We start from the raw sequence: 25,971 nt of genomic DNA on the forward strand, positions 1-25,971 counted from the left end.
CGTATCAGTCATACAGTATCATGTCTGACATTTATCACTTGTTTTCATGACAATATATTCTTTTTATCCTATAAAATGTTTCAGATCACATACTTTCATAATTTGATAACTTTGCAAATTAGACGTAAATTAATCAAGGTCACAGGGTTTTTTTTTAATGACATCACTAAAGCACATTGGCTATTGGATTTGGCTCATTCTGACCCACAGTCTTCAGAGGAAACCCGCAACATTTTGTTTACAGGGATTTGTTTACAGACAGGACAGCACATACTGTGACCTTTGATATACTAGTTGTAGGGCATTGGTTGGGATGAGGGAAAAAATTCAGTACTGCAACCCAAAGCACATTAAGTGAGTGCTCTACCAACTGAGCTAAAGCCCGAACCACATTGTTAACAACAACCTTTAATTACGATAGATTTTATCCACATTTTGTCCAGACAGAAATTGTGAAAAAAATCATCACATTGACATCAGTTCCACATACTAGATGATAAACATGTCACCTATCTCGACTTTGCTAAGATAATGTTGTTAGATTATGTCACATCCTTTCACCCCTCTTGGAGAGTATTCCATAAAATGGCTAAATGGCAGCTGGCACAAAATTACATGTTTTTTAGCCCACGGCAATCTCAGCGAAGTCGATATAGGTGACATGTTTATCATCTAGTATGTGGGATCTGTGTCATTGTAATGTTTTTCTTTCAGGATTTCTGTCTGAACAAAATGTGGGGAAAATCTAATGTTACTTAAAGGTAGGAGAGTAACTTATCATAGTTGTTAACAATGTGGTTAAGACTTTAGATCTCATCCAAATACTTTTTACAGACTATTTCAAAATAAAAAAGGACAATTTAAAAAAAAAAAAAAAAAAAAAAAAATCAATGCAGAGTAATACTTATCAATATTTATCTCCCATGCCTCCCCCACTAGGTACAGCTATGTATTAAACAGAAGCTTACCATATTCAGTGGTGATATTTTTTCCTCTGGTGTTTTATCACCGGACACCTGCGTCTGACCATCAGCCAGCTTTATCAGTTGAGATGTTGCAGTTTCTTCGTTTTCTTTACTCTGTTCCTCAGATATCAGTCTTTCATTAACCAGGTTTGACAGCACATCCTACACACAAATAAACAATTTTAATCAATTAAACATGGAATAATGTCTTGTGATTTCACAATGCTATAGTGATTATTATTTTTTCGTTTGTTTAATGACATCACTAGACCACATAGATAAATTAATCATTGGCTATTGGATGTCAAACATTTGGTAATTCTGACAGGTATTCATCAAAGGAAACCTGCTACATTTTTCCTAATGCAGCAAGGGATCCTTTATATGCACTTTCCCACAGACAGGACAGCACATACCACAACCTTTGACCAGTTGTGATGCACTGGTTGTAATGAGAAATATTTGAATAGATCCACCAAGGTGGTTCGATCCTGTGACACAACTATAGTGATCTATGCTAAAATCCTTTATTTTACTAACAGTTTTATAACAGTGCCCACTGACACCATAATAAACTCCGAAAACATCTAACATACTGTTCTCTCAAATCATCTTACTTGATACAAATTGCCATGATTTCATACAACTTACTGCCTTAAGTGACAACATACTCTTCTCTCAAATCATCTAATAAGATAAAATATGTCTTAAATTCAACTGTATATTAATCTGAAGTAAAGAAATAAAGCTTGGTTATACAGGATGGAATGAAAACAGAAGAAATGGAATGCTTAATTTGTGTCATTTCAGTATACTGGTTTTAATCAAGTCAGTACAGTGACAACTTTAGAATGCTACAACGTTTGCCAGGGAACAAAAAGTCCAGTTTGACTTTTAATGCTAAATAAGAAAAATAATTACATAAAAAACCACACACACACACACACAAAAAAATATGTATCAAACTTTGCACAAAGGCTAAAAATATGAAACGGTTTTTTACTGGTACCAACTTTTTATCTTTGATGTATCTTTTTACCTGTTTTTTGTCAGCAAACTTTGCTTCTAAATCTTTTATCATAGTGTCAACATCCACATCTTCTCCCTGGTCACGCACTGCACACATAAAGAAAAAAACATGGAGGTTACAAACGAAACACAGTTACTGAATGCTTACTATTCATTGCTATGCTAACTGTTTGCATTAACTTCTTATTAAAATAATAAATACTAACAATTTGCACTAAACTACATAATATATTTGTTTGCTTTTATAGCATAGATACAGACATTCAACACCTACAGTTTTGTTTAAATTTGTACTTACAGAATTTTAAACTAAAATTGCCAAGACAAAACACCAATGTTGCAAACTGAATAATAAATGTTAAAAAAAGTACAAATTACCTTTCAAATATCATGTACAAAATGCATGAAAAGTTACATATTTGCTAAAGTAATACATTTTTAACAGAATAAAATCTAACGCACCTCGGTCTAACATTTCTTGTTTTTCTTTTTCAAACTCTGCTTCCAGTTTTCTCTCAGCCATCGCGATGTCGTGTTCATGGACACTGAACACCACTGAAGTCAAATTGGTGAACCAACCTTCGAGTCGCGATGTCTCCTGAACACCTTTGAACTTCACTAAAAACTCATCATCCTATTAATTAAGAGAGGCAAAATGTCAAATATACAAAACTGCTTATTCAGATCGAACGATCAATCAATCAATCGATCAATAAATAAATAAATAAATCAGTCTTAATCATCAATCAATCAATCCAAATCATCAATGAAATGAAATCAATCATCAATCAATCATCAACCAACCAACCAACCAACCAACCAACCAACCAACCAACCAATCAATCAATCAATCAATAATTTATTTCCCCCTTAAATTATATGAATTCTAGAAAAACATGAACAATAATATAAAAAAAAACAGAAGAAAAGAAAAACAAAACAAAACATACCCTCTCTTAGCATAAATATACCACATAATTTTTATCTACTGGTACAGACAATGTCATTAGTTAACATGTCTGGAAACTGAAAGTAGAAGATGTCAAACATCTTGTAGCAATACTAGCCTAAGATTGGGGCAACATGTGTTAGACAGTGAAAGAAAAGTTTTAAGATATAGACCAAAGTTGCCTCTCATATTAATTTTTCAAATTAATGGACAGAGAGTGCCAACCAAGAATTCAAAACAGAGCAACTCCAAAATTCATTCAATTTGTCATAATTTTGTGTGAATATCCTAAACAGAAACATTATAACGTTACCTCGTAACAAGTTATTTCCACATTTTCAGCAGTCTCAATCATTTGTTACGGTACATCTTTTAAAAAAATTCTAGTTTCATATTATCATTAAAATGATTAAACTCATTGAAAGGAAGGAAGGAAGAACATGTTTTATTTAATGATGCACTCAACACATTTTATTTATGGTTATATGGCGTCGGACTACACAGATATTGAGGAAGGAAACCCACTGTCACCACTTCATGGGCTACTCTTTTCGATTAGCAGCAAGGGATCTTTTATATGCATAGACAGGCTAGCACATACCACAGCCTTTGATGTACCATCGTGGTGCACTAGCTGGAGTGAGAAATAACTCAATGGGCCCACTGACGGGGATCAATCCCAAACCGACCGCACATCAAGCGATTGCTGTACCACTGGGCTACGTCTTGCCCTCAGTGAAAAGAAGACATGTGAAGTTTATGAATCAAATTCACCTGATGAAAACAGCAATTGCTGAAATGTTGGAAATTTATTTTAACAAACAAAAATCTGGGTTTTTAAAAAAAAATTCTTTCATTTTAAGTAATGTCTGATGGTTTTGAATATATACTCTTCAAAAGAAGAAACGCAAAACCACATTGTCGTAACATTTGGAGAATTGATTTAATTATTGAATGGTGAGTCCGATAATTACCAAATGTTGCAGGATTGTTCACAATTCATTCTAGTCCATTGTGAGTAAGTGATAGAACACACCACCAAGGTCAAGGTCATCTGGAGTCAATACCGGGTGTGGCCTCCGCGTGTGTTGACAACTGCCTGGCACCGCCTGCCCATTGAAGCAACCAGAGTACGGATGACGTCCCGGGGGATGGTGGCCCACTCGGCCTGCAAGGCTGCTGCCAGCTCGGGCAGGGTCTGGGGCTGTGGTTGTCGCTGTCGGAGGCGTCGGTCCAACTCGTCCCAAAGATGCTCAATTGGGTTCAAATCCGGTGATATCGATGGCCAAGGAAGGACATTAATGTTGTTGTTCTGTAGGAAAGCCGTTGTGAGACGTGCTGTGTGAGGCCTGGCATTGTCATGTTGGAACACTGCGTTGGCGTTGGCCATAACTGGAACGATGTGTGGCCGGAGGATCTGGTCAATGTAGCCCTGTGCATTCAGGTTGCCCTGCACGTGGACCAGGTCAGTTCTGCCAGTGTGTGAGATGGCTGCCCACACCATGACACTACCCCCGCCGAATCTGTCCACTTCCTGCACGCAGTTTGCCGCATAACGTTCACCACGACGCCTATACACGCAGCATCTTCCATCATGACGTCGGAGCAGAAATCGGGACTCGTCACTGAACCACACCTGTCTCCATCGCAGTTGAGGCCATTGTCGATGAATCTGGCACCGCTGCAGTCGGAGTCGACGGTGTTGTGGTGTTAAGATGACACCTCGAACTGGACGTCTGGCACGAATTCCTACCTCACGTAGGCGGTTCCGTACGGTCTGGTCGGATATCCTGTGCAAACCTGGTATTGCTGCGGCTGTGGAGGTGGCAGCAGTCAATCGTTCCCGAAGGTGGCGTACCCGGATGTAGCGGTCCTGCCCGGGGGTAGTGACCCATGGTCGACCGGATCTAGGGAGGTCACGTGTTGATCCATGTTGCTGGTAACGGTCCCACAGTCTGGAGATGGTGCTTGGGGACACATGGAATGCCCTGGCAACGGCCGTTCTGGATTCGCCTGCGTCTAGTCGGCTGATGGCATTGTTTCTCTGCGGTTCACTGAGACGTGGCATGTCCTGGATTGTCAACTGTCGGCCAGATACAGAGGCCAGGCAAGCGAACACCCTGCACTTTTATACTGTCGGTGTTCATGTTGCACGTGCAGACAACGCACATGCAGTGGTGACATGGTTTGCACGTGGCTGCGTTTTTGCGAATATTCACATTTTGGAACTTTATTGTACAGTAGCTGCGTTTTATCGAATGTAACCGTGGGAATGTGTTTGGGACATGCAATGACCTTATATTCACAAAGCATGAACCGGTAGGAAACATAAAATCGGAGTTATAACCCATTTGTACCCTTTTGCGTTTCTTTTTTTGAAGAGTATATTAATACTTCAATGTCTGACAACCAGAAATGATTGTGTCCAAAGTATTCAGATTAACACATTTTAATGGTTAAACAATTCAGAAAAGTTTTTTTTTTGCCATGCCTTCTGTAGCATCATGTCCTGGATTGACTTCACATCTTCCTTGTGCTTCTGCTGCAGGTCTGCTAACAAACTCACTGAGAGTTCTTCCTTCACACCAGCCTCGTCCAAATCTGGTCTTGCAGCTTGGAGGAAGCGTTCTTCAACTACAATAAACAGATGACCAGATATAGAATAACACATAAGGCAAAAGTAAAATTTGACAAATTTATAACAACTGTGCCCCTTTCATACTTCATTGCTTGACGTGGTGAGGGGGCTTATATGTCTCAATGAATGACCCAGCGAGCTTTGCCAGAAGAAGCTTTGGTTTGTGGTAGGGACACTCAAGCTGGATTCGTTGATGGGTAGTCTGGACTGATATGGACCAAGGTTGAGGTAACACTAACAGAAATCATGAACGTTGAGTTAAAAGTTTGTTTTTGTTTAACGACACCACTAGAGCACATTGATTAATTAATCATCACCTATTGGATGTCAAACACTTGGTAATTCTGACACATAGTCATAAGAGGAAATGCGCTACATTTTTTCTAATGCAGCAAAGGATTTATTATGTGCACTTTTCACAAACAGGAAATCACATACCACAGTCTTTGACCAGTTGTGGTGCATTGGTTGGAATGAGAAAAAACCCAATCAGTTGAATAAATCCATCGACGTGGTTTGATCCTGCGATGCAAGCACCTCAAGCGAACACTCAACTGACTGAGCTAAATCCTGCCCCTCATGAATGAGTCAGAGGTATTGGGCCACAAGGTGCACTCTAATAGACCACAATATCATGCATACATCAACAGCACATTGATTTATTAATCATTGGCTATTGGATTTCAAATATTTGATAATTTTGACATGTAGTCTTAGACAGAAAACCCGCTACATTTTTTCATTAGTAGCAAGGGATCTTTTATATGCACCATCCCACGGACAGGATAGCACATACCACAGCCTTTGATATACCAGAAATTACAGAGGCTAAAATGCAGCTGCTTTGAAGTGACAAACCTTCAAGTCTGTAGGACATGGCTTTGGTGAGCAGCTTGAACTGCTGGGCCCTGCGTTTAGCCACATCAGACAGTTTGGGCGGGCCGCGTTTGGTCATCACAGCATGCTGGGACTGAGTCAACCATTTTGTGTGTTCTCGCTGAAGCTTTGCCAACTCTGTCTTCAGGTCCTGTAAAAACAGATGGAGTAATATGAGTTTTTAAAACATATTGTTTGAAAACCATTACACAAATGTGGAAATGTATCTAATCTATAAAAATAACAACGAAATAGGGTCTCAACGAGTACTTGGGCACGGGTCAAGTCTAGAGTACCCGTACAAGGTGGAATACAATGAGCAACTATAATACAGTGGACAATGTAGGACAATAATTTCAGCAGCAGATAATCAACGATATAAGTTACACAATAATTATATGATCATGCGCTAGTTTCTCTTTTTAAACTAGCCGTTCGTCCATCACAACACTACACGTATCAACCCGTTTTTAAATGCAATACAATGACATGATTTGGCAACCATGTTCAGCGCTGGAAATAAGATGCATAATGCTATTTTATTTAGTCCTTAATCTAATCATCATCTAGTGTAAGTGTCGGGTACTCGGGTCTGGGTCGAATCTGACCCTCGGGTACTCGAATCCAATATTTTGGACTCGTGAATGCCCTACAAGGAAAGTGTTCTCATATTTTTTTTTTAAATCCCTAATTAACTGCTGCAATAAGAAATGAAATTTTAACATATCATTCTATACATGTAGTATATGGATTAGTGGAAATGTTTATTTAGACAGTGTAAGCTACCAATCAAATGTTTTTAAAAATTCATAGAGGTATGAAATACTTTGCATCCATTTTCACGATAGACAATTTATTTACATTGATTGTGCACATTACATGTCCATCATATATGTGAACACATTGAATATACACTGTCAGGGTTTCTGCCAGAGGATATGGAGGATAAATAGAGTATACTCGTGTCTTGTGATATAATTTATCAGCACGAGTTGATAAAAGTATGAAATCCGAGGCTTGCCGAGGATTTTATACTTTTATCAACAAGTGCTGATAAATGATGTTATCACAAGACACGAGGGGGGTATTCTTTTTATCATCCATTATCATTCTTTTCATTTGTGACAATTGTAAACAATGTCAGTAATATGGGTTGAATGTCACTATATTTGGCAGCGGTAGACTCGTTAACTAGCAGAACAACAGTGGCGTGACATCACTAATGAAAGATTTAGTGCTGAAACATACACAGTGACGTAACAAAAGAAGCGATATCTCCTAAGAGAATATCGCAGCGGATATTGCAAATTATAGTGCCAGTGATATCTCCTACAAAAGCATTTAATGGATGCAAAAGTTATGTACCGTACTCTAAAATCTTTGAAATTAATGGATATATTTTTATTATTTTTAGATAGATGAGAGTAAGAGAACTGCTGTTTAAAATTTGTCAACATACATGAAATGCTGTGTCCAATTTCAGAACATTTCAAACACATAACCATCTAGTCGACGCCCTTATGGTCTGTTTAGTTTTTATTAGGTACACTAAAATTATGTCTGACAGAAAGCCTGACTGTATGTGAACCCATTGTATGTGACGTGAGTAAAAACCTGCCTCCTGTGAGAGTTTCTTGAATGCTTTCTTCCTCTTGGAATCGTCAAACACTGTCTGTAATAGTTGAAGAAGGACCTCACGTTCACTGTCATGGCAACGGTCAGTGTTATCGAGCAGACTCTGTTGAACAGACTCAGATACTGAAAAAAGAAAAAGGGAGCAATGCAAGAGACAAAATATATTAAACAGTGCACAATTTTAGGACTGAAAAGTAAAGTACCAAAAGGACACATTGCAGATAAAGTGAATCCAACACCCAATCCAGTGAGCTCTGTGCCACTGTTAATAATTAAAAATGTAATTTTGCAGACACTTTACAATACTGTCATTAATTGAAGTCATAGTATTATGAATCTAAGCTGAGAACCAGATTTTGTTTCCTTAAATACAAAATAGTGTAGCAATTTGCAAACGTAGAACCATAGACCATTAACTGGTTCTTTTAGGAGATAACTGATAATATGGAGTTTTTAGATTTGTGGGTGTTATTGTCTATTTGATCCCGCAAATGTCATTTTTGAATGAAGGTGTTAGCTTGAGGTAAAAAATTAAACATTTGCGGGCATCAAATAGACAATAACACCTGCAAATCTAAAAACTCCATATGGTTGTCCCTTGTAAACTGAATTGTTTTTCTATGGAACTAACTGTATATTTTGTATTTCTTGAAAAAAATACCTGGCTACAATCTAACTGTAGACCCTTGAATCGTCAACTTTGCCTGTTCCAATTGCTAATGACATCACTTTCTAATGATGTCATCAGCTTTCCGGGTGTTATTTTCATTTGATCTCGGAAAAGGAACATAATTAACCAATCAGAATACACTCACCATCAGTTTACAATTTAAAAAAATAAATCTTCAAACCAGTCAATAATACTCACAAGCCAAACAAAGAGTACCAGTCACTGAATATTCACCACGTGAGTGTGTGTGTGTGCAGGTATTTTAGCAAGGGGAGGGTGTGTGTGTCTAGACTGTGGCGAGACAAGTTTATAGTGGGGACAATTGAGACATGCTCCCTTGGAAAATGTATTGAAAACCCCCCAGCTCACAAACCAAGTACTAATTGTGATAAAAATAAACATCTGTCAATCCACACATTTACTTGTATTATCCAGCTTTCCTACCTTTGTTTTCATCCTCTGTTTTGATTTCTTCTGTTATCTGTTGTTCCAATTTACTTGTATCACCTTCAATCAAGGCGTTCTTTTTGTTCCGTCTAGCAGCAAGCCTGTCTTGAGCCAACCGTCTCTGTCTTTCCTTTTCTTGTAAATAGCTAATGAAAACAAATTGTTGAAACTGATAGCATGGGCGTTTTTGGAGCAACAATGTTTTCATAACATTTCTAGCATGCATATTATTAAAGGGACACACCCTAGTTACGGCTAGTTGTTAACCATTACAGCGTTGTTTTTCGCTATTAAACCCATTTTTTCACAAATAAAATTGCACTTTACTTACCATTTATTATTTAGAATATACATTTCCATTCACCTGAAGTGTTTTTTGGTAATCCTGGTTTTTGTAATACCACAAAATGCATTTTTCATATTTCATAATATCACATGCACGTCTGAGAAAAACCCGTTGAGCAGACAAGGTCTAATCTATTTTTAGAGGGGATATTTCCATTTCAATGTCACAGATGTTGGTATATCACGTGACCGTTATCATTTTGGTTCGGTTTGTTTTCTCGTGCACGGTTCGAGCAATCAACATCCGATTTGTTGTTGTTCATTTGTGAGATTTTTCTTCACAGTTCGTGAACATTTTCAGTAACAATAAAGTTCAGACCAGTAAGTGTCTCAATACAAAACGTTACAAACCCTTAAAACCAATAATTTTTCTAAGTCTTACGATATCTGGAGAAGGGATACAACCAGGACAGAACAGTTGGAACATGTGCAGAAGAGGTGAAAGAAATGCACCCCTTAGTCTGTGAAAGTTGTCGTGACATAGGCATTGTTGTGCTTCATTGTTGTGCTTCGAGCGACATCTACCGGTGACATCAGAATACTAACTTTCAAAATTATTTCAAGCAATTGGGACATGGGGATTCCCATGGTATTTATCGATATAAAACCTGCTTTTTCACTCCATTTGATAAAAATGTGATCTAAGTGTGTTACAGGTTTGTAGATTAACCAAATTATAATTGATTTTTCGCTGGATGGAACTAGGGTGTGCGGCTTTAATTTTCCCACATAGTTAGGCACTAGTCTTCTTCTTCTCTTCTGTGTTCAAACACTGTTGGTTATGGCTCTTAATTTCGATCAGGATTTGTATGTTCCTGATGAACTGTGTGGTGTTGATCAGTTCACATTTGGTTCCCCATAGCTTGTCTCTAAAGTGCATCGGTATTGGCCAAGAGTGTGTTCTCTCAGTGGTGTATGTAGGACTCAGCACTAGTGTATGCAGGTTATTTGATCAATCAATGCATTTGCTTACTAATAGACACTGTGAAAGTTACATATTTTGCATCCTGTGATATATTACCTAAAATTATACATTTATTAATTTGTCCCCAAAAGTAGTTTCTTCAACTAGCTACATCAGTATTAAACAAAAACTAACTTTGTAATCCATGATGTTACACTTTGGTCACCTGAAACCCCCTCAACCATTACCAACAATATAATGACAATAATCATTTAAATTCTTAATCCATCTGTCTGGGGTAAATAGTACATTTTAAACTAAGGCTTTTTGGTGTCCAATTTGGTAAATTTGACACTTAGAAGATAACAAGGAATCACTAAATTCCATCAACACTCTTACTACTTTCCATTTAGTAATCAACTATAATTTTAGCTTCATTTAAATATTTCAGCGAGAAGTGGACCAATGGGAAGGATCTGTGTGTAGATATCTTCTATGTATTTAACACAGAAAGCAAAAGTGTATTCTAACCGGCCTGGTAGGTATAGAGCTCGCAGCCCGGTACCGGCTCCCACCCAGAGCGAGTTTTAACGACTCAATGGGTAGATGTAAGATCACCACACCCTTTTCTCCTTAACTAACTAACTAACAACCAACCCACTGTCCTGGACAGACAGCCCAGATAGCTAAGATGTATGCCCATGATAGCATGCTAGAACCTTAATTGAATATAAGCACGAAAATAAGTTAAAATAAAGAAAGAAAGAAAAAAAAAAAAGTTTGTTTTATTTAACGACATCACTAGAGCACATTTGTTTTTTATCTTATTATCGGCTATTGGATGTCAAAAATATGGTCATTCTGACACTGTTTTTTAGAGGAAACCAGCTGTTGCCACATAGGCTACTCTTTTACGACAGGCAGCAAGGGATCTTTTATTTGCGCTTCCCAGATAGGATAGCACAAACCATGGCCTTTGTTGAACCAGTTATGGATCACTGGTCGGTGCAAGTGGTTTACACCTACCGATTGAGCCTTGCGGAGCACTCACTCAGGGTTTGGAGTCGGTATCTGGATTAAAAATCCCATGCCTCGACTGGGATCCGAACCCAGTACCTACCAGCCTGTAGACTGATGGCCTAACCACGACACCACCAAGGCCGGTCTAAAGAAAGAAAGAAAGAAAGAAAGTGTATTCTAAACAACCAATCTCTTCAGTGTTACGTATACCTCTTTTGTCTGTCTGCCTCGTGCTGCTGTCCAAGACTGAAAATAACGAAGGCCGAGTCGAGTTTCTCCTCCTGCTGCAGACACTTCCTGTCTCGTCGGAGTCGCGCCAGTGTGAGTTGTCTCTCCCTCTCGGCCTGCAGGTGATCCGTCTGCCTGGTCAGGCTGGAGAGTAACGCAGCCTTCTCCTCCTCAAACTGCATGTCAAGGTTTGCTAGAATATTCTGAAAGAATTTTGAAAACATGATTTATAGGTGTAGTTTGAAATTCTTCATGAAACATTTTCTAACAATTATGCTTCAATTGTATTCTGTCCCAGGCCAAGTCACTGGCTATCCAGAGATTTGGCCCGCGACGGACATGCCTGAAACTTTAGTGATATATGGGCATGTTAAAAATACTCTACCCTGTCTGTGGGATGGTGCATATAAAAGATCCCTTGCTGCTAATCGAAAAGAGTATCCCATGAAGTGGCGACAGCAGGTTTCCTCTCTCAATATCTGTGTGGTCCTTAACCATATGTCTGACACCATATAACCGTAAATAAAATGTGTTGAGTGCGTCGTTAAATAAAACATTTCTTTCTTTCTTTCGCTACTCACTATTCTCCGAGGTTTCTCTTTCTCCTCTTTCTCCTGAATCTCGTCTAGTACATCCTCATCGACAGACAAACCCTCAGCTTCTCGTTCTGCCGTGAGCTGTCGGCGGCGGGCCAACCTCTCTTCCAGCTGTTCCTTCTGACTCTGTCTGGTGTCGCCCAGCAGCTTGACAAGTTCTGTAAGCAACACATATAGAAATAGTTCAGATCATCCATATTACAGGTTTTTTTAATTACCGGAAATAATAGAGAGAGAGAGAGAGAGAGAGAGAGAGAGAGAGAGAGAGAGAGAGAGAGATCAGAGAGACAGAGGGAGAGGGAGAGGGAGAGAGGAGAGAGAGAGAGAGAGAGAGAGAGAGAGGAGAGAGAGAGAGAGACAGAGAGAGAGAGAGAGAGACAGAGAGAGAGAGAATGAGTGAGTGTGTTTCATCAATCTCTTAAATTACTATTTGTTATGATGCAGTATATAGTTTTGTAAATTTGTATGAACTACTGTTTAAGCTATCACCTGACCAGATGGCCAATAGCAGCTGTCCACACTAATGGTACCCAACTTTGTATTGGCTTGCATCAAGTAATATCTGAGATGAAAATAACCTTGGGTCTTGAAAAGTTATAGTGAGAGTTCAATAACTGTTTTCTAGTGGCACTAAAATCCAGAATTTCAACAATACAAAAGTCTGAAGTAATATAGTTTTTGTACCTTGCTCATTTTGCAGGTGCTGTCCTAACAACATGGCCACCTCATCCATCTTGCCCTCCTGTCGCAATCGTCGCTCTTCCACCCGCATCTTAATGACATGGCGCTGTCGCTCACGCTCAGACAAGTGTTTCCACTCAGCCTCGCCCATCTGCTTCATCAAGGCCTTGAAAAACAGTCACACAGAACTTTGTCACATTCGTTTGAAAAATAGTTATCTGCAGTCAAATTGAAGTGAATGTGCTCTAGTGGTGTCATTAAACAATTTTTTTTTTAAAGTTTGTTTTGTTTAATGACACCACTAGAGCACATTGATTAATTAATCATCAACTATTGGATGTCAAACATATGGTCATTTTGACAGTTATAAAGAGGAAACCTGCTACATTTTTCCATTAGTAGCAAGGGATCTTTAATATGCACCATCCCACAGACAGGATAGCACGTACTATGGCCTTTGATATACCAGTCGTGGTGCACTGGCTGGAACAAGAAACAGCTCACTGGGCCCATCAACGGGGATCGATCCTACATCGACCACACATCAGGCATGCACTTTACCACTAGGCTATGTCACACCCAAAACTGAAGTTGATGTCCGATTGTTTTTTTGTGCATGAAATAGGTAGTTGTTGAAACCCAGTTGGCCACATCACAATTTATGGGATACTTAACAGACTTACAGTTTTGCACCAACCGAGTGTTTAGTATTAGTATTTCATTAGCGACCAATGTTTTTTTTCAAACATGACTCTGGATGCATTTTGCAACAGACCCTGGCACTGTCAAAATTTAGCATGTTCTATATCGTCTGCTGCCAGATCTGTTTTTCATGCCAGCACAGATGCAGTGTGTTTTGTTACATTCGATTCTGTGTGTTTCTCTTTTGACTAACCAGATCCAAACCCAGACCCAGCTCTGGAATGTTTTAGGGCTTGATATATAAATTGCTGTATGTAGACAGCATCACCGACAACATTTCTGTGCCACCAGTAAAGATCCTCAACAATGACAAAATGTATAAACATTATCTGCCTGTATTTAACATATGCACATTTGAAATATGTCTACATACACCAAAATAACCTTATTTGCTGCAAATGTCACTTTTAAAAAATTGCCATAGGCAGGCTCAAAATTGCCGTCTGTGGACTGTTTCACCCATGGTAATTCTTTTAAAAATTGCTGTGGGAGACAAATTCTTAAGTTCGAGCCCTGGGCCTAACAATTCTACTCACAGAACCATGGAAAGAAAGAAGATGATGATTACAATGCACAATGGGACCTTGCTTGTACAAGTGCAACCCACTGAAAATCTGATAATATTTTTTAAAAAATCAAAAAATCTAATTACCTCAATGATGACCTTGTCTTTTAAAGCATCATATTTCTTTTCCAAGGCTTGAACAACCTGCTTCTCTGCAGTTACCTCCCCTTTTGAACTCTCAGTGGCTGAGTCGCCAACTAACTGCAAAACTGTTGCTACGTTGTCATGCCAACCATTTCGCTTGGCTTTAATCTGCTCTTCACACAGTGCTTTCAATGACTCTGTATCCTAGCAAAACAAATAGATACAGGTTACACACCACAATTCATTTTCAATATCTATGTGAAAATAAATTCAGTATAAATTATTACTATTTCGATAGAAAACAAGTGATTGCTATTTTAGTACAGATACTTGGTAAATGACACATGTGTACCTTTTAGCAGACCATCATCTCATTTGAATCTAATATAGGTGAGCAAATATCATAAGCATTATCATCTTAATAGTAATTTAATCTCTCTCAGTTCTATGAGAAATAAACATGATCGAAATCGACTGCTCTGTGACATTTAAAAAACTCACTGCTCTGTGACATTTAAAAAACTCACTGCTCTGTGACAAAACAAATATTGCATGTGCCATAAATAAGTTTTAATTGGAAAATCTATTTAAACTTGATTTTTGACGATATGTAAGAATTAAAAATACTACATTTATATCTGCTTGATACCATTTATCTTACAACTTGTTTAAAAATACAGTAAGTACACTTACAAACTTCTGGTTCGTTGTAAGAGTACTTTACTGTATATCCAAGTTGTTTGATCGACATGTTTTAAAACATGAAAAATGTGACATCTAATGGTCACTCATGTAACAGAATTGTCTATTTAAAAACGTTTCCACCTATTTTAACAGAGCATGCTATCTAACCTTGTTTTCCATGTCTGACATCAGGTCGTCCACGTCCAAGTCCTGACACTGCTGCAGATCTGTCAGCAGCGACACCTTGCAGTCTTCTGTAGAATTAGGCAAGCCACTTTCTTCCAACTTTCGCTTTTTCAGTTCCATTCCTAGACGAATGGCTTCCTATATATATATAAAAAATAACCCCAACCCAATAACAAACTATGATGATTTTTAAAGATAATTAGCCGAACAAAAGTGACTACATGGGATACAAAACAACAGTCAAAGTACAAAAAAAAACCATTCATCTCATTTTAATTTATTTTTACGCGTAAGAGTGTGTGAGAATGAGAGTGTGAGAAGTGTAAGAATGATTCAGGGTACAGAACATATTTTATTAGCCTAGGTAATGGGGATGGAGATGGGGGTGGGGGTTAGACAGAGAGAGAGAGAGAGAGAGAGAGAGAGAGAGAGAGAGAGAGAGAGAGAGAGAGAGAGAGAGAGAGAGAGAGAGAGAGAGAGAGAGAGAGAGAGAGAGAGAGAGAGAGAGATAGAGAGAGAGAGAGAGTTTACTTCTAGAATGATGCCACATTGAAAATCGGACACTAAAATCAATTGTTTCAGGTATTCCAATTATATGACTGTGCCATGGTGCCTTTCTATTGATCCTTGCATAATTTACAGTCAGACATCATGACAATGGATAAAAATAAAACCACCAACCTGGAAAATGGCCGTCTGCTGTTCTGGCGAAGAGTCATCCTCTGTACGTCTCCATGATTCCCTCAACTCCCCAAGACTTGCCAGGCGAGATTCGATATCCTCCTTAGACAACTCATCAAGAGTTTCAGCATCCGTCACCTCCTCATCTAGGAGCTGCAGAAGGTAAACTCTAATTAACACATTTGTAAGAATAACTCTGATTAGATCTCTAGTAAAATCTAAGGCAGTGAAAACCTGAAGTTTACCAACCGCAAATTTTAAAAGTCAAACCACGTCATAATTAGTTAAGCCAAGTACACTGTGTGTCTTGTAATGAAAGAAAGAAAGAAATGTTTTATTTAATGACACACTCAACACATTTTATTTATGGTTATATGGTGTCAGACATACGGCTAAGGACCACACAGATACTGAGAGAGGAAACCTGCTGTCACCACTTCATGGGCTACTCTTTTCGATTAGCAGCAAGGGATCTTTTATATGCACCATCCCACAGACAGGATAACACATACCATGGCCTTTGATACACCAGTCGTGGTGCACTGGCTGGAGCGAGAAATAACCCAATGGCCCCAATAAAACTGTTTGGCATTATCACTAGTACTTTTTAAGCAGGATTAATGACACCAATTAATATGGGTTTTGTTTGTTTTGATTTTCTTAAAGTAACATCTTCTAAAGTAACAGCCTCCGACGACCTTGTTTTAAAGTAAAAAATTAACATATTCTTGAATTAGGCTTTATCTATGCATGATAACTGATGAAACATCTACAGTTACACAATCTACACATGTATGTTAGAACCACTAATGGTTTGGCCACCCAGCCTCTGTTATTGGCTAACCTAATGACACTATCAGTTAGAGACATTTGTAATAGGTATTCTAACTATAAAATGAATAATTTGTTATTAGAAAACAGCAAACAGCATAAAGTTGAAAATGAAAAACCCTAATGTGTTTTAAAATTTTCTGACATATCTGTAGGCTTCTTAAAAGGGCGATAACTCTATCACAACACCACAATTTGATTGAAGTAATTTCTTTCTGCTTTGTCATATTATTCCATCCAATGTGAATAAAAAGGACCTAATTATATGTAAGTCTCTAACAATTAAATAACAAATTATCCACTCACTTTAATGAAATAGTTTCTTTCCAAGGCATGTCGTTGATCCATAAGTTTTAAGACGGTCTCAACCAGAGTTTTATCATCCACATCCAGGTCTACATCACTGTCTTCTTCTTGTGTTAACTCAACACCTTTTTTGCATCGCTTTCTGGCCATTTCCAGTCTCTGTTGAGCCAGTTTTTCCTGTCGGAGTCGTTCATCTTCTTGATGCCTCACCAATCTAGTTGGTAGAGAAATAAATCAGAATTTATGTAACAATAACAATCTTTAAAATATCAGGGAAAGAAAAGAATGAGTATGGATCGATACGGATGAAGGGGGCAACTGAGTAGTTAATATTCTAAAACTCCTTAAATGGTTAAGAGGAGAATTTTCTTTAGTTTGTATAATTTTTTCCGGAGTAGCAACTGCCCCCCTTGCCTCCCCCCCCACACCACTAGATATGGCCCTGGTGACCATTAGTTTAAAAATTTCAAAATATCCACATAAACAGGTGTTGTCTCTTTTCCTCTGGATTGGGGCAGTTACTTGTAACAGTGTATTTGTGAATATATACAAACCCCCTCCCAAACAAATAAGAAAACTCCCACAAAAAATCCAACAAAATAAACAGGTGTCCTGATGTGTAGAGAATCTTGTATGTCATACACATTTTGACACATGTATGCAAGTGCAAGTAATAATGTTCCTTCATCAATTTTAAGTGTGTATATGTTAGAATAGCTTAACACTTATATGGCCCAAGAAACAGCTGAAAAGCCAATTGAATTAAAAAAAATTGAATCAGATAAAATTGCCAAGGTGACATCAACACTTATATCAATAGATCTGTCCACTGATGGGGATTGATCCTATCACCTTTCACACCTCAGAAGAGTGCAGCAGACATGCATTACACCTACCCAATATTAAAGAAAGTAAGAAAAGAAAAGAAAGAAAGAAAGAGAGAGAAAGAAAAGAAAAGAAAAGAAAAGAAAAGAAAGTTTTATTTAATGTTAAAGACAACTCTCACTTATTAGCACTGCTTTCTGCTATTCCGAGTAATCTCGCTGCCAAGTCGAAGTCTTCTTCCTGTCTGACGCGGCGCTGATCTCTCTTGAGTCGGATCAGAGCTCGCTGGCGTTCTCTCTCACGCTCCACCTCGTCTTCAGCAAGTTTCATCTGATTCAGAATGGAATCCTTCTCCTAAAACAAAACACAGACTGCTATTTTCATATCAGCCAATCTCTCACAAAACACATCTGATTCAGAATCAGGCCCGTGAGAACTGATTCAGAGAGAGAGGCACACGTGCCCCCCACTTGTGAGCCTTTTTTTTGACATATTAATGTAACCAAAATCTGATATAGAGTTTGTACCCGATCCGTCAGTGCCCCCCGACTCCCAAAGTCGTTCCTACGGGCCTGAGAAGGCAAATCTTCTGAAACAAAAGACAGGATATCTTTTTATATCAGACACCCTCATGTCAAATCATGTTTCAGTATGAAATTATTTTAAAACAAAACACAGACTGTTCTGTTTATATCAGACAACCTCATGTCAAATCATCTGATTCAGTATGAAATTCTTCTTCTAAAACAAAACACAGACTGTTCTGTTTATATCAAACAACCTCATGTTAAATCATCTGATTCAGTATGAAATTCTTCTTCTAAAACAAAACACAAACCTATATTTTTATATCAGACACTCATATTAAGTTAACTGATTCAGTATGGAATTCTTCTAAACAAGACACAGGATAACTTTTTAATATCAATCACCCTCGTATATAAAGAATTCGTCACAAATGTTTTTTAATATGGAAAATATGAACTGTGTTTATGTTAATCGGTTTTAGTCGAGGCTCTGCCGAGACAAATACCGATTAACTAGACAAGAAAGATATTCTACATATTAAAAGTCATGAGTAGTGAATTCTATTTATCCTATACACTTTTAAAATAACATTTTTATTCAAAATTGAGTAAATCACAATCCTAAAGTATCCTTCATTGATAATATGACGTCATCACAAATAGCACAAATGTGGTATGACGTCATACAATTTAACTAAATCATTTGAAAACGTTATGCTCAGGTATTAGGTCTTGCAGTTGGCTTGTAAACAAATGACCCATTTGGGGGTGGGGGGGGGGTGGGGGGGGGGGGGGACATTATTAACTGAGTTTAATGGTAAATATCAAAATGGTTTATGACATGGATATAAAGTGATTATAACCCAAATAATTATACAACAATAATGTAACAACATTTGGAAATGTCTTACAGACATTAAAGTCTCAAATAAACCAAGTAAAAGGGATAGATTGCTCAGATTATGAAGGAGCAAAACCCAGGACGTCCGAATCATAAGACACGAAGGAAAAAGAAGGAAGTTACAGTCACGTGACCAGGACAGGAAGGGGTGCGCAGTAGAAGAATTCAGGCCATCCCATTGGCTGTTGGTATGTTCGGACCAGTCTACTAACCGTAGGGAATATGCACTAGTTGTGAGGACAGGTGATGTTGATAAGAAAATCTGATTCAGTATGAAGTGCTCCTCAAACAAAGGCTATCTTTTTCAGTCACGGTTTAGGGCAATGACATAAAAAGATTCAAACCTGAGCCAAACGTGTGTCCAACTCCAGAAGAATGTTCTTCTTCTCTTTGCTTTCCTCCTCTTCTTCTTTCTGTCTATCTTCCTGCTCAAGAATATCACAGTCCTCCTCAGATAAGCCTATATTAAAATTAAACCTGCAATTCATGTCTAGAATATTTTTATTATTTAGAACAGATCCTTTTGTTAGCCCATTAAATACCAGTCTTCGATATTCTTTAGAATGAATGAATGAATGAATGTTTAACGACACCCAAGCATAAAAATACACATCAGCTATTGGGTGTCATAAAAGTTAAGTATTATTTATACAAGTATGTAAAACCACAATGTAAAGATCAATATCCTTTAGATGCAGTTGTTAATATAGGTTATATATAAAATGTATTATTTCGCCATCAACAGTCAACTCGCATTGACAGCAAAAACATATAACTGTTGTTATGTTTGAACTTTACTATAAAACAATGTTATAAAACAGAAATGTGTAAATGCAACTTTAACTCGGTCGAAAAGAATTTAAAATCAGAAATTCTGAAACTACAGGTTTTCTTTTTTTTTACTACTTCTTCAAACTGTCATAAACAACCTAAAATCGTTTTGTTGTATGTTACATTTTTATTATTTTAAATTTATGTTAAATTTTTATTTTTGGGGAAGGGGGGTGGGGGGGGGGGGGGGGTTGACATCCTAATAAGTGTAATAATCCTAATAAAAATAATGTTCAAGATGCTTTAATGGAAATATCAATTTTTTGATAATACAATAATACCTTCCATACAAACACCAGTCAAAAATACACTGATTATGTTCCATTGTTACTCTACTATGTTCTAGCATTTAACATGTTAAGACAGAGAATGGATCTGAATGGCGGAATTGCACATTTTGACTATCATTGAGAATGGATGGAACAGAGTTAAATTACATTAACAACCGGCCTCGTGGGGTCGTCGTTAAACCATCGGACATAAGGTTGGTAGGTACTGGGTTCACAGCCTGGTACTGGCTCCCACCCAAAACAAGTTTTAATGACTCAATGGGTAGCTGTAAAACCACTACACCCTCTTCTCTCTCACTAACCACTAACAATTAACGACTAACCCACTGTCCTAGACAGACAGCCCAGATAACTGAGGTGTGTGCCCAGGACAGTGTGCTTGAACCTTAATTGGATATAATAACAAAAAATAAGTTGAAATGAAATGAAATGAAATTCACTAAAAAAATAAATAATAATACACTGCTCAAATATAACAAAAAGCATATCCATCAGGGATGCTCCAAAATAAGTTTTACTTTTTGTTTTACAACATACAGACTGCTCTCAACTTTTGATCTTAAATGTATTATATTTTTTTCCTGTGACAACCAAATTATTAAATGTAGTACATTAAGAAGTACAAACACGGTCAATATATTCCTGTTCTAAATGGGATACGAGATACAATTTGACAAAGCCATGAAACCAGCCACTCCCAAATTAGTGGCAAATCAGTGAACTTATAAAATCACCTTTATCAAGTCTCTGCTTCCGTTTTTCCAGCCTCTCTTTGAGTTTTCGTTCATAATCAGCCTGCGAGTCGCCCATCAGTTTCCTTAAGGTCTTCTCGGTGTTCAAAACATCGCCTGCACAGAAAGCAAGCCACCAACAGCATAAATTAATATTCCAAACAACAAACGGCAAACACCCTGCAGGCTAGCTACATTTTGTTACATTAATTCTGACAGTCTTCAAAACAAACTTAGTGTTTTCCCTAACTTGTTTTAGTATGGTGCAGCACCATGCCTCTATAGCCTAGCACCATCTTGCCCTGAGATTAAACAAGCCCTTTTCACTAATTAATTCTAAAATTGCCTTTATAAAACACCCCAAAAGGTATTATTAATTAAAGGGACACACCCTAGTTACAGTTATTTGTTAACCATTACGGCGTTGTTTTTCGCTATTAAACCCCATTTTTCACAAATAAAATTGCACTTTACTTACATTTTATTATTTAGAATACACATTTCCATTCACCTGAAGTGCTTTTTGGTAATCCTGATGTTTGTAAAACCACGAAATGTATTTATTGCATTTTTTCACAAGACGTGTTGTCGAGAAAAAACCGTTAAGCAAGCGAGGTCCAATCTATTTTTAGAGGGGATATTTCCATTTCAATGTCACAGACGTTGGTATATCACGTGACCGTTATCATTTTGGTTCGATTTGTTTTCTCATGCACGGTTCGCGCAATCAACATCCGATTTGTTGTTGTTCATTTGTGAGATTTTTCTTCACAGTTCGTGAACATTTTCAGTAACAATAAAGTTCAGACAAGTAAGTGTCTCAATACAAAACGTTACAAACCCTTAAAACCAATAATTTTGCTAAGTCTTACGATATCTGGAGAGGGGATACAACCAGGACAGAACAGTTGGAACATGTCCAGGAGAGGTGAAACGAACGCACCCCAAGTCTGTGAAATTTGTCGTGACGTAGGCATTGTTGTGCTTCGAGCGACATCTACCGGTGACATCAGAATACTAACTTTCAAAATTAGTTCAAGCAATTGGGACATGGGGATTCCCATGGTATTTATCGATATAAAACCTGCTTTTTCACTCCATTTGATAAAAAACGTGATCTATGTATGTTACAGGTTTGTAGATTAACCAAATTATAATTTATTTTCGCTAGATGGAACTAGGGTGTGCGGCTTTAATAAAATATGCCTTTTATATCTTTTGCCATTCATTTATTAAAGCAAGCACATAAATTACATTAATGTTTATTTCAATTAATTTTTGTGTATTTTTAATGAAAAACAAGTGCCCTGAAAATGGTGAATATGTCCAAAAAGTGTTTGGTCCACCATGCCTTGCCAAAACTCTAAGGAAATCACTAGAAATGATAAACGTTTTCATTAGCACAGCCCTAAAACTTTGCAGTGGCAATCAGCAAAATGCTATCACTAAAAGCTGCTGATAAACTAATCTGCAATAGCATTTTTATCATTACGGGATATTTATTTTGTTATTATCTATACTAAATTGCCGACATAAGATTAATAGACTTCATATTAGGCGGTCAAATGGGACAGATAAAGTACACCCGTGGTGGTGGACATTTTGGCCTGGGACGAGGCTTGACATCATACATGTATATTACCAACGACGTAATACTCCCCATGTTAAACGCAATGATGTCATAGCCTATAAAAGACAGATTTATTCCATATGGGTGACATCATGGAATGGGTCTGTCTTGCATATCTAGGGATGGGAGAAAATCGTATTTCGTGGGCTGTTGGCAGCAAGGGATCTTTGATATGTACTTTTCACAAACAGGACAGAACATTCATGTACTATGACTTTTGATACACCAATCACAGGGCACTGGCTGGGATGGAAAAAGTAAAATATCTGCCTGGAGTTTGATCTTATGATCTAAGCACTAAACTGAGCAATGTTAAAAGTTTATTATATTTAACGACACCACTAGAGCACAGTGATTAATTAATCATCGGCTATTGGAAAAAAGAAAAATGTTTTATTTAACAATGCACTCAACACATTTTATTTATGGTTATATGGCATCAGACATATGGTCAAGGACCACACAGATATTGAGAGAGGAAACCCACTGTCACCACTTCATGGGCTACTCTTTTCGATTAGCAGCAAGGGATCTTTTATATGCACCATCCCACAGACAGGATAGTACATACCATGGCCTTTGTTACACCAGCTGTAGAGCACTGGCTGGAACGAGAAATAGCCCAATGGGTCCATCAACAGAGATCGATCCTAGACAGACCGCGCATCGAGCGAACGCTTTACCACTGGGCTACGTCCACTCCCTCCCCCCCCTCGGCTATTGGATGTCAAACATTTGGTAATTCCCCATCAGTGTTGTAAGTTACCAACCTAACAGAGCTGCAGCTTCATCGTATTTCCCGTCTTGCAGCAACTGCTTCTGTTTCAACTTCAACATCACCAGACGTCGCTGTCTCTCACGCTCAGAGAGGTCACACCACTCCCTCTGACCAATCTAATCAAAATATCAAAATTAATTTCAGCATGCAACAAACAATAAAATACAAAAGACAATTTAGGCAATCACAGAATTATCAGGTAACAAACAAAAGCTACAAAACATAACAATTAAGTTAGTGCCGTTTTAGAATTGAATTTCATCATGCATAAACAAAATATAGAAATCATGTTACAGCCGTTTTAGAATTGAATTTCATCATGCATAAACAAAATATAGAAATCATGTTACAGCCATTTTAGAACTGAATTTCATCATGCATAAACAAAATATAGAAATCATGTTACAGCCGTTTTAGAATAGAATTTCATCACGAATAAACAAAAAATAAAAAATAAGTTAGGACTGTTGCAGAATAATCTCATGAAGGCAAAAGGGTGGATCTGCCACTGTGACATCTTTTCCCCTATGCATGAACGTTTTCATAAAATTAGATTTTTATGGATGGTGGGTATATAAAAACAATTATCCTATGACTTACCCATGATATCCTTGCCATAAACCAATGTGATAATTTAGTATATTAACCTGGTTAACAATGGTATGCAAATTTGCAAGGTCTCTAGGTAATGTGTTGCTGTGGATTGGTCATTTGTTACAAACCAACAAGACCTGTATACCTGAGTGTAACGTTTTCAAAGATTTAGTTAAAATATGTGACGTCAAACTAATTTGTGCTAATCGTGATGTCATATTACCGATGGTGGTGACTTTAGTACTGTGATTTACTAAAAATGTAATTAAAATGTTATTTTAGAAGTGTTATAGAATACTCATGTGTTTTAATATGTAAAATATCAACCTTGTCTAGTTAATCGATATTTATAGAGCCTTGACAAATATCGATTAACATAGACTTGGTCGATATTTACCATATTAAAATATACTCGTGACGAATCCTCTATGAATTCTGCAGAATTAAATATTATAAACCAAGTGCTATTAACCTAGGTTTTAAAATTCGTGAGAAACTGATCTAAACACAAAACTTTAATAATGTGAAACTTTAAAGCAAAAGTACACACCATCCCGACAGCACTGTTGGAAAAGTAATACCTATTTCTCTCATCCTCAGGTACATTGTACATGGGACAGAACTATCCCATGAATGAAAGCTATGTAATAAATGTTTATCCCACATGGAATACCACACATTTGCATCATATGACGTCATATTAATGTGAGATGGTGACGTGAGGTCATTAGAGACAGTTTTAAAATAATATTTTGTTATTAAAACCTTCATTATAAAAGCTATCTTGTTAATATGTGGTGTTAGATTTTATTTAACACATGAAACAAACACAGCAAATATGATAGTGTAATTTATTTATGATAAAATTGTGAAATAAAAAAGTTTCTTGTTCAGCCATCTTTGTCTGTTCATGTAAAATAATGGTTTATTTACCGAATGAATGAGAGAAAAAGTACACCCTCGGTGATGAAATTTCGACCATGGTACATGAGGAGTATTAAGTCATCGGTAATATATAATGTCAAGCCTCATCCCAGATCAAAATTTCCACCACCTTGGGTGAACTTTTTCATTCCCACATGACGACATATGTCGGAGTCTTATAATCTTGCCTTTTTACCTTGTAAAGCCAAGACAAAAATTACCTCCAGTTATACTCATATAATAAATTCCATGGTCTTAACCAACTATTCAATTTACTACATTACCAAACAATTTGGTGTCAGCAAATAAACATAAGAATTAATAATAATAATAAAAAAAGTGCATTCCTTTCATTTCCCACCTGGTTTATTAAAGCCTCTGTCAGCAGCTTGTCGTTCAGTGCATTGTATTTCCCTTCCACAGCCTCCACCAGCTCATCTGCTGCCTCGAGGCCTGGTTCCTCCGGAGAAAACAAAATGGTGGCAAGATTTTCACAGCGTGAATTCTCCAAGTTGAGTTTGATCATGGTCTGCATGTTGGCTAGATCATCTAGAGTCTGAAACACAAATACAAGAAACTAGACAATAATCGCAATACCAAAATATGTAGTTTACAGGACCGAGATAAAAATATTTACATTTAAAGACTGTATTCATGATCTGTGTAAGTTAAAGAGTTTAGACACATTTTTATAACTATATATTCATATGAGACATACAAGTAATTATAGGATATTAAACAAGCTTATTGATAGTTATTTAGTTATGCCAGAAACTTTAGCAAGTGATGATGGGAATTATTTCACGAGGGACATAAATATAATACGAAATGGTAGTGAGTTCAATATCCTATTTATTTCCCATAATTGATCTTAATTTTTATTGCTCAAATCATTTATTTGACGTTCCTGTAAGTTTG

General features: G+C 37.3%; 1 protein-coding gene across 1 annotated transcript in view; it reads right to left on the reverse strand.

Annotated features, from left to right (window-relative positions):
* Positions 1–25,971, reverse strand: part of LOC121368777 — a 72,049-nt gene that overhangs the window by 11,046 nt on the left and 35,032 nt on the right. The window contains exons 24-42 of the mRNA XM_041493524.1: positions 25,415–25,609; positions 23,528–23,651; positions 21,131–21,244; positions 19,620–19,735; positions 18,029–18,201; positions 17,023–17,236; positions 15,886–16,038; positions 15,187–15,342; positions 14,338–14,538; positions 12,987–13,149; positions 12,288–12,460; positions 11,689–11,909; positions 9,207–9,355; positions 8,076–8,215; positions 6,440–6,608; positions 5,435–5,577; positions 2,457–2,628; positions 2,005–2,081; positions 969–1,127 (exon numbers count right to left, since the gene is read on the reverse strand). Of these exons, the coding sequence (XP_041349458.1) occupies positions 969–1,127; positions 2,005–2,081; positions 2,457–2,628; positions 5,435–5,577; positions 6,440–6,608; positions 8,076–8,215; positions 9,207–9,355; positions 11,689–11,909; positions 12,288–12,460; positions 12,987–13,149; positions 14,338–14,538; positions 15,187–15,342; positions 15,886–16,038; positions 17,023–17,236; positions 18,029–18,201; positions 19,620–19,735; positions 21,131–21,244; positions 23,528–23,651; positions 25,415–25,609 (3,012 nt within the window). The remainder of the gene's footprint in view (positions 1–968; positions 1,128–2,004; positions 2,082–2,456; positions 2,629–5,434; positions 5,578–6,439; positions 6,609–8,075; positions 8,216–9,206; positions 9,356–11,688; positions 11,910–12,287; positions 12,461–12,986; positions 13,150–14,337; positions 14,539–15,186; positions 15,343–15,885; positions 16,039–17,022; positions 17,237–18,028; positions 18,202–19,619; positions 19,736–21,130; positions 21,245–23,527; positions 23,652–25,414; positions 25,610–25,971) is intronic.

The sequence above is a fragment of the Gigantopelta aegis genome, chromosome 3 (genome assembly GCF_016097555.1).
Source record: "Gigantopelta aegis isolate Gae_Host chromosome 3, Gae_host_genome, whole genome shotgun sequence".
In the NCBI taxonomy this organism is placed as follows: domain Eukaryota; kingdom Metazoa; phylum Mollusca; class Gastropoda; order Neomphalida; family Peltospiridae; genus Gigantopelta; species Gigantopelta aegis.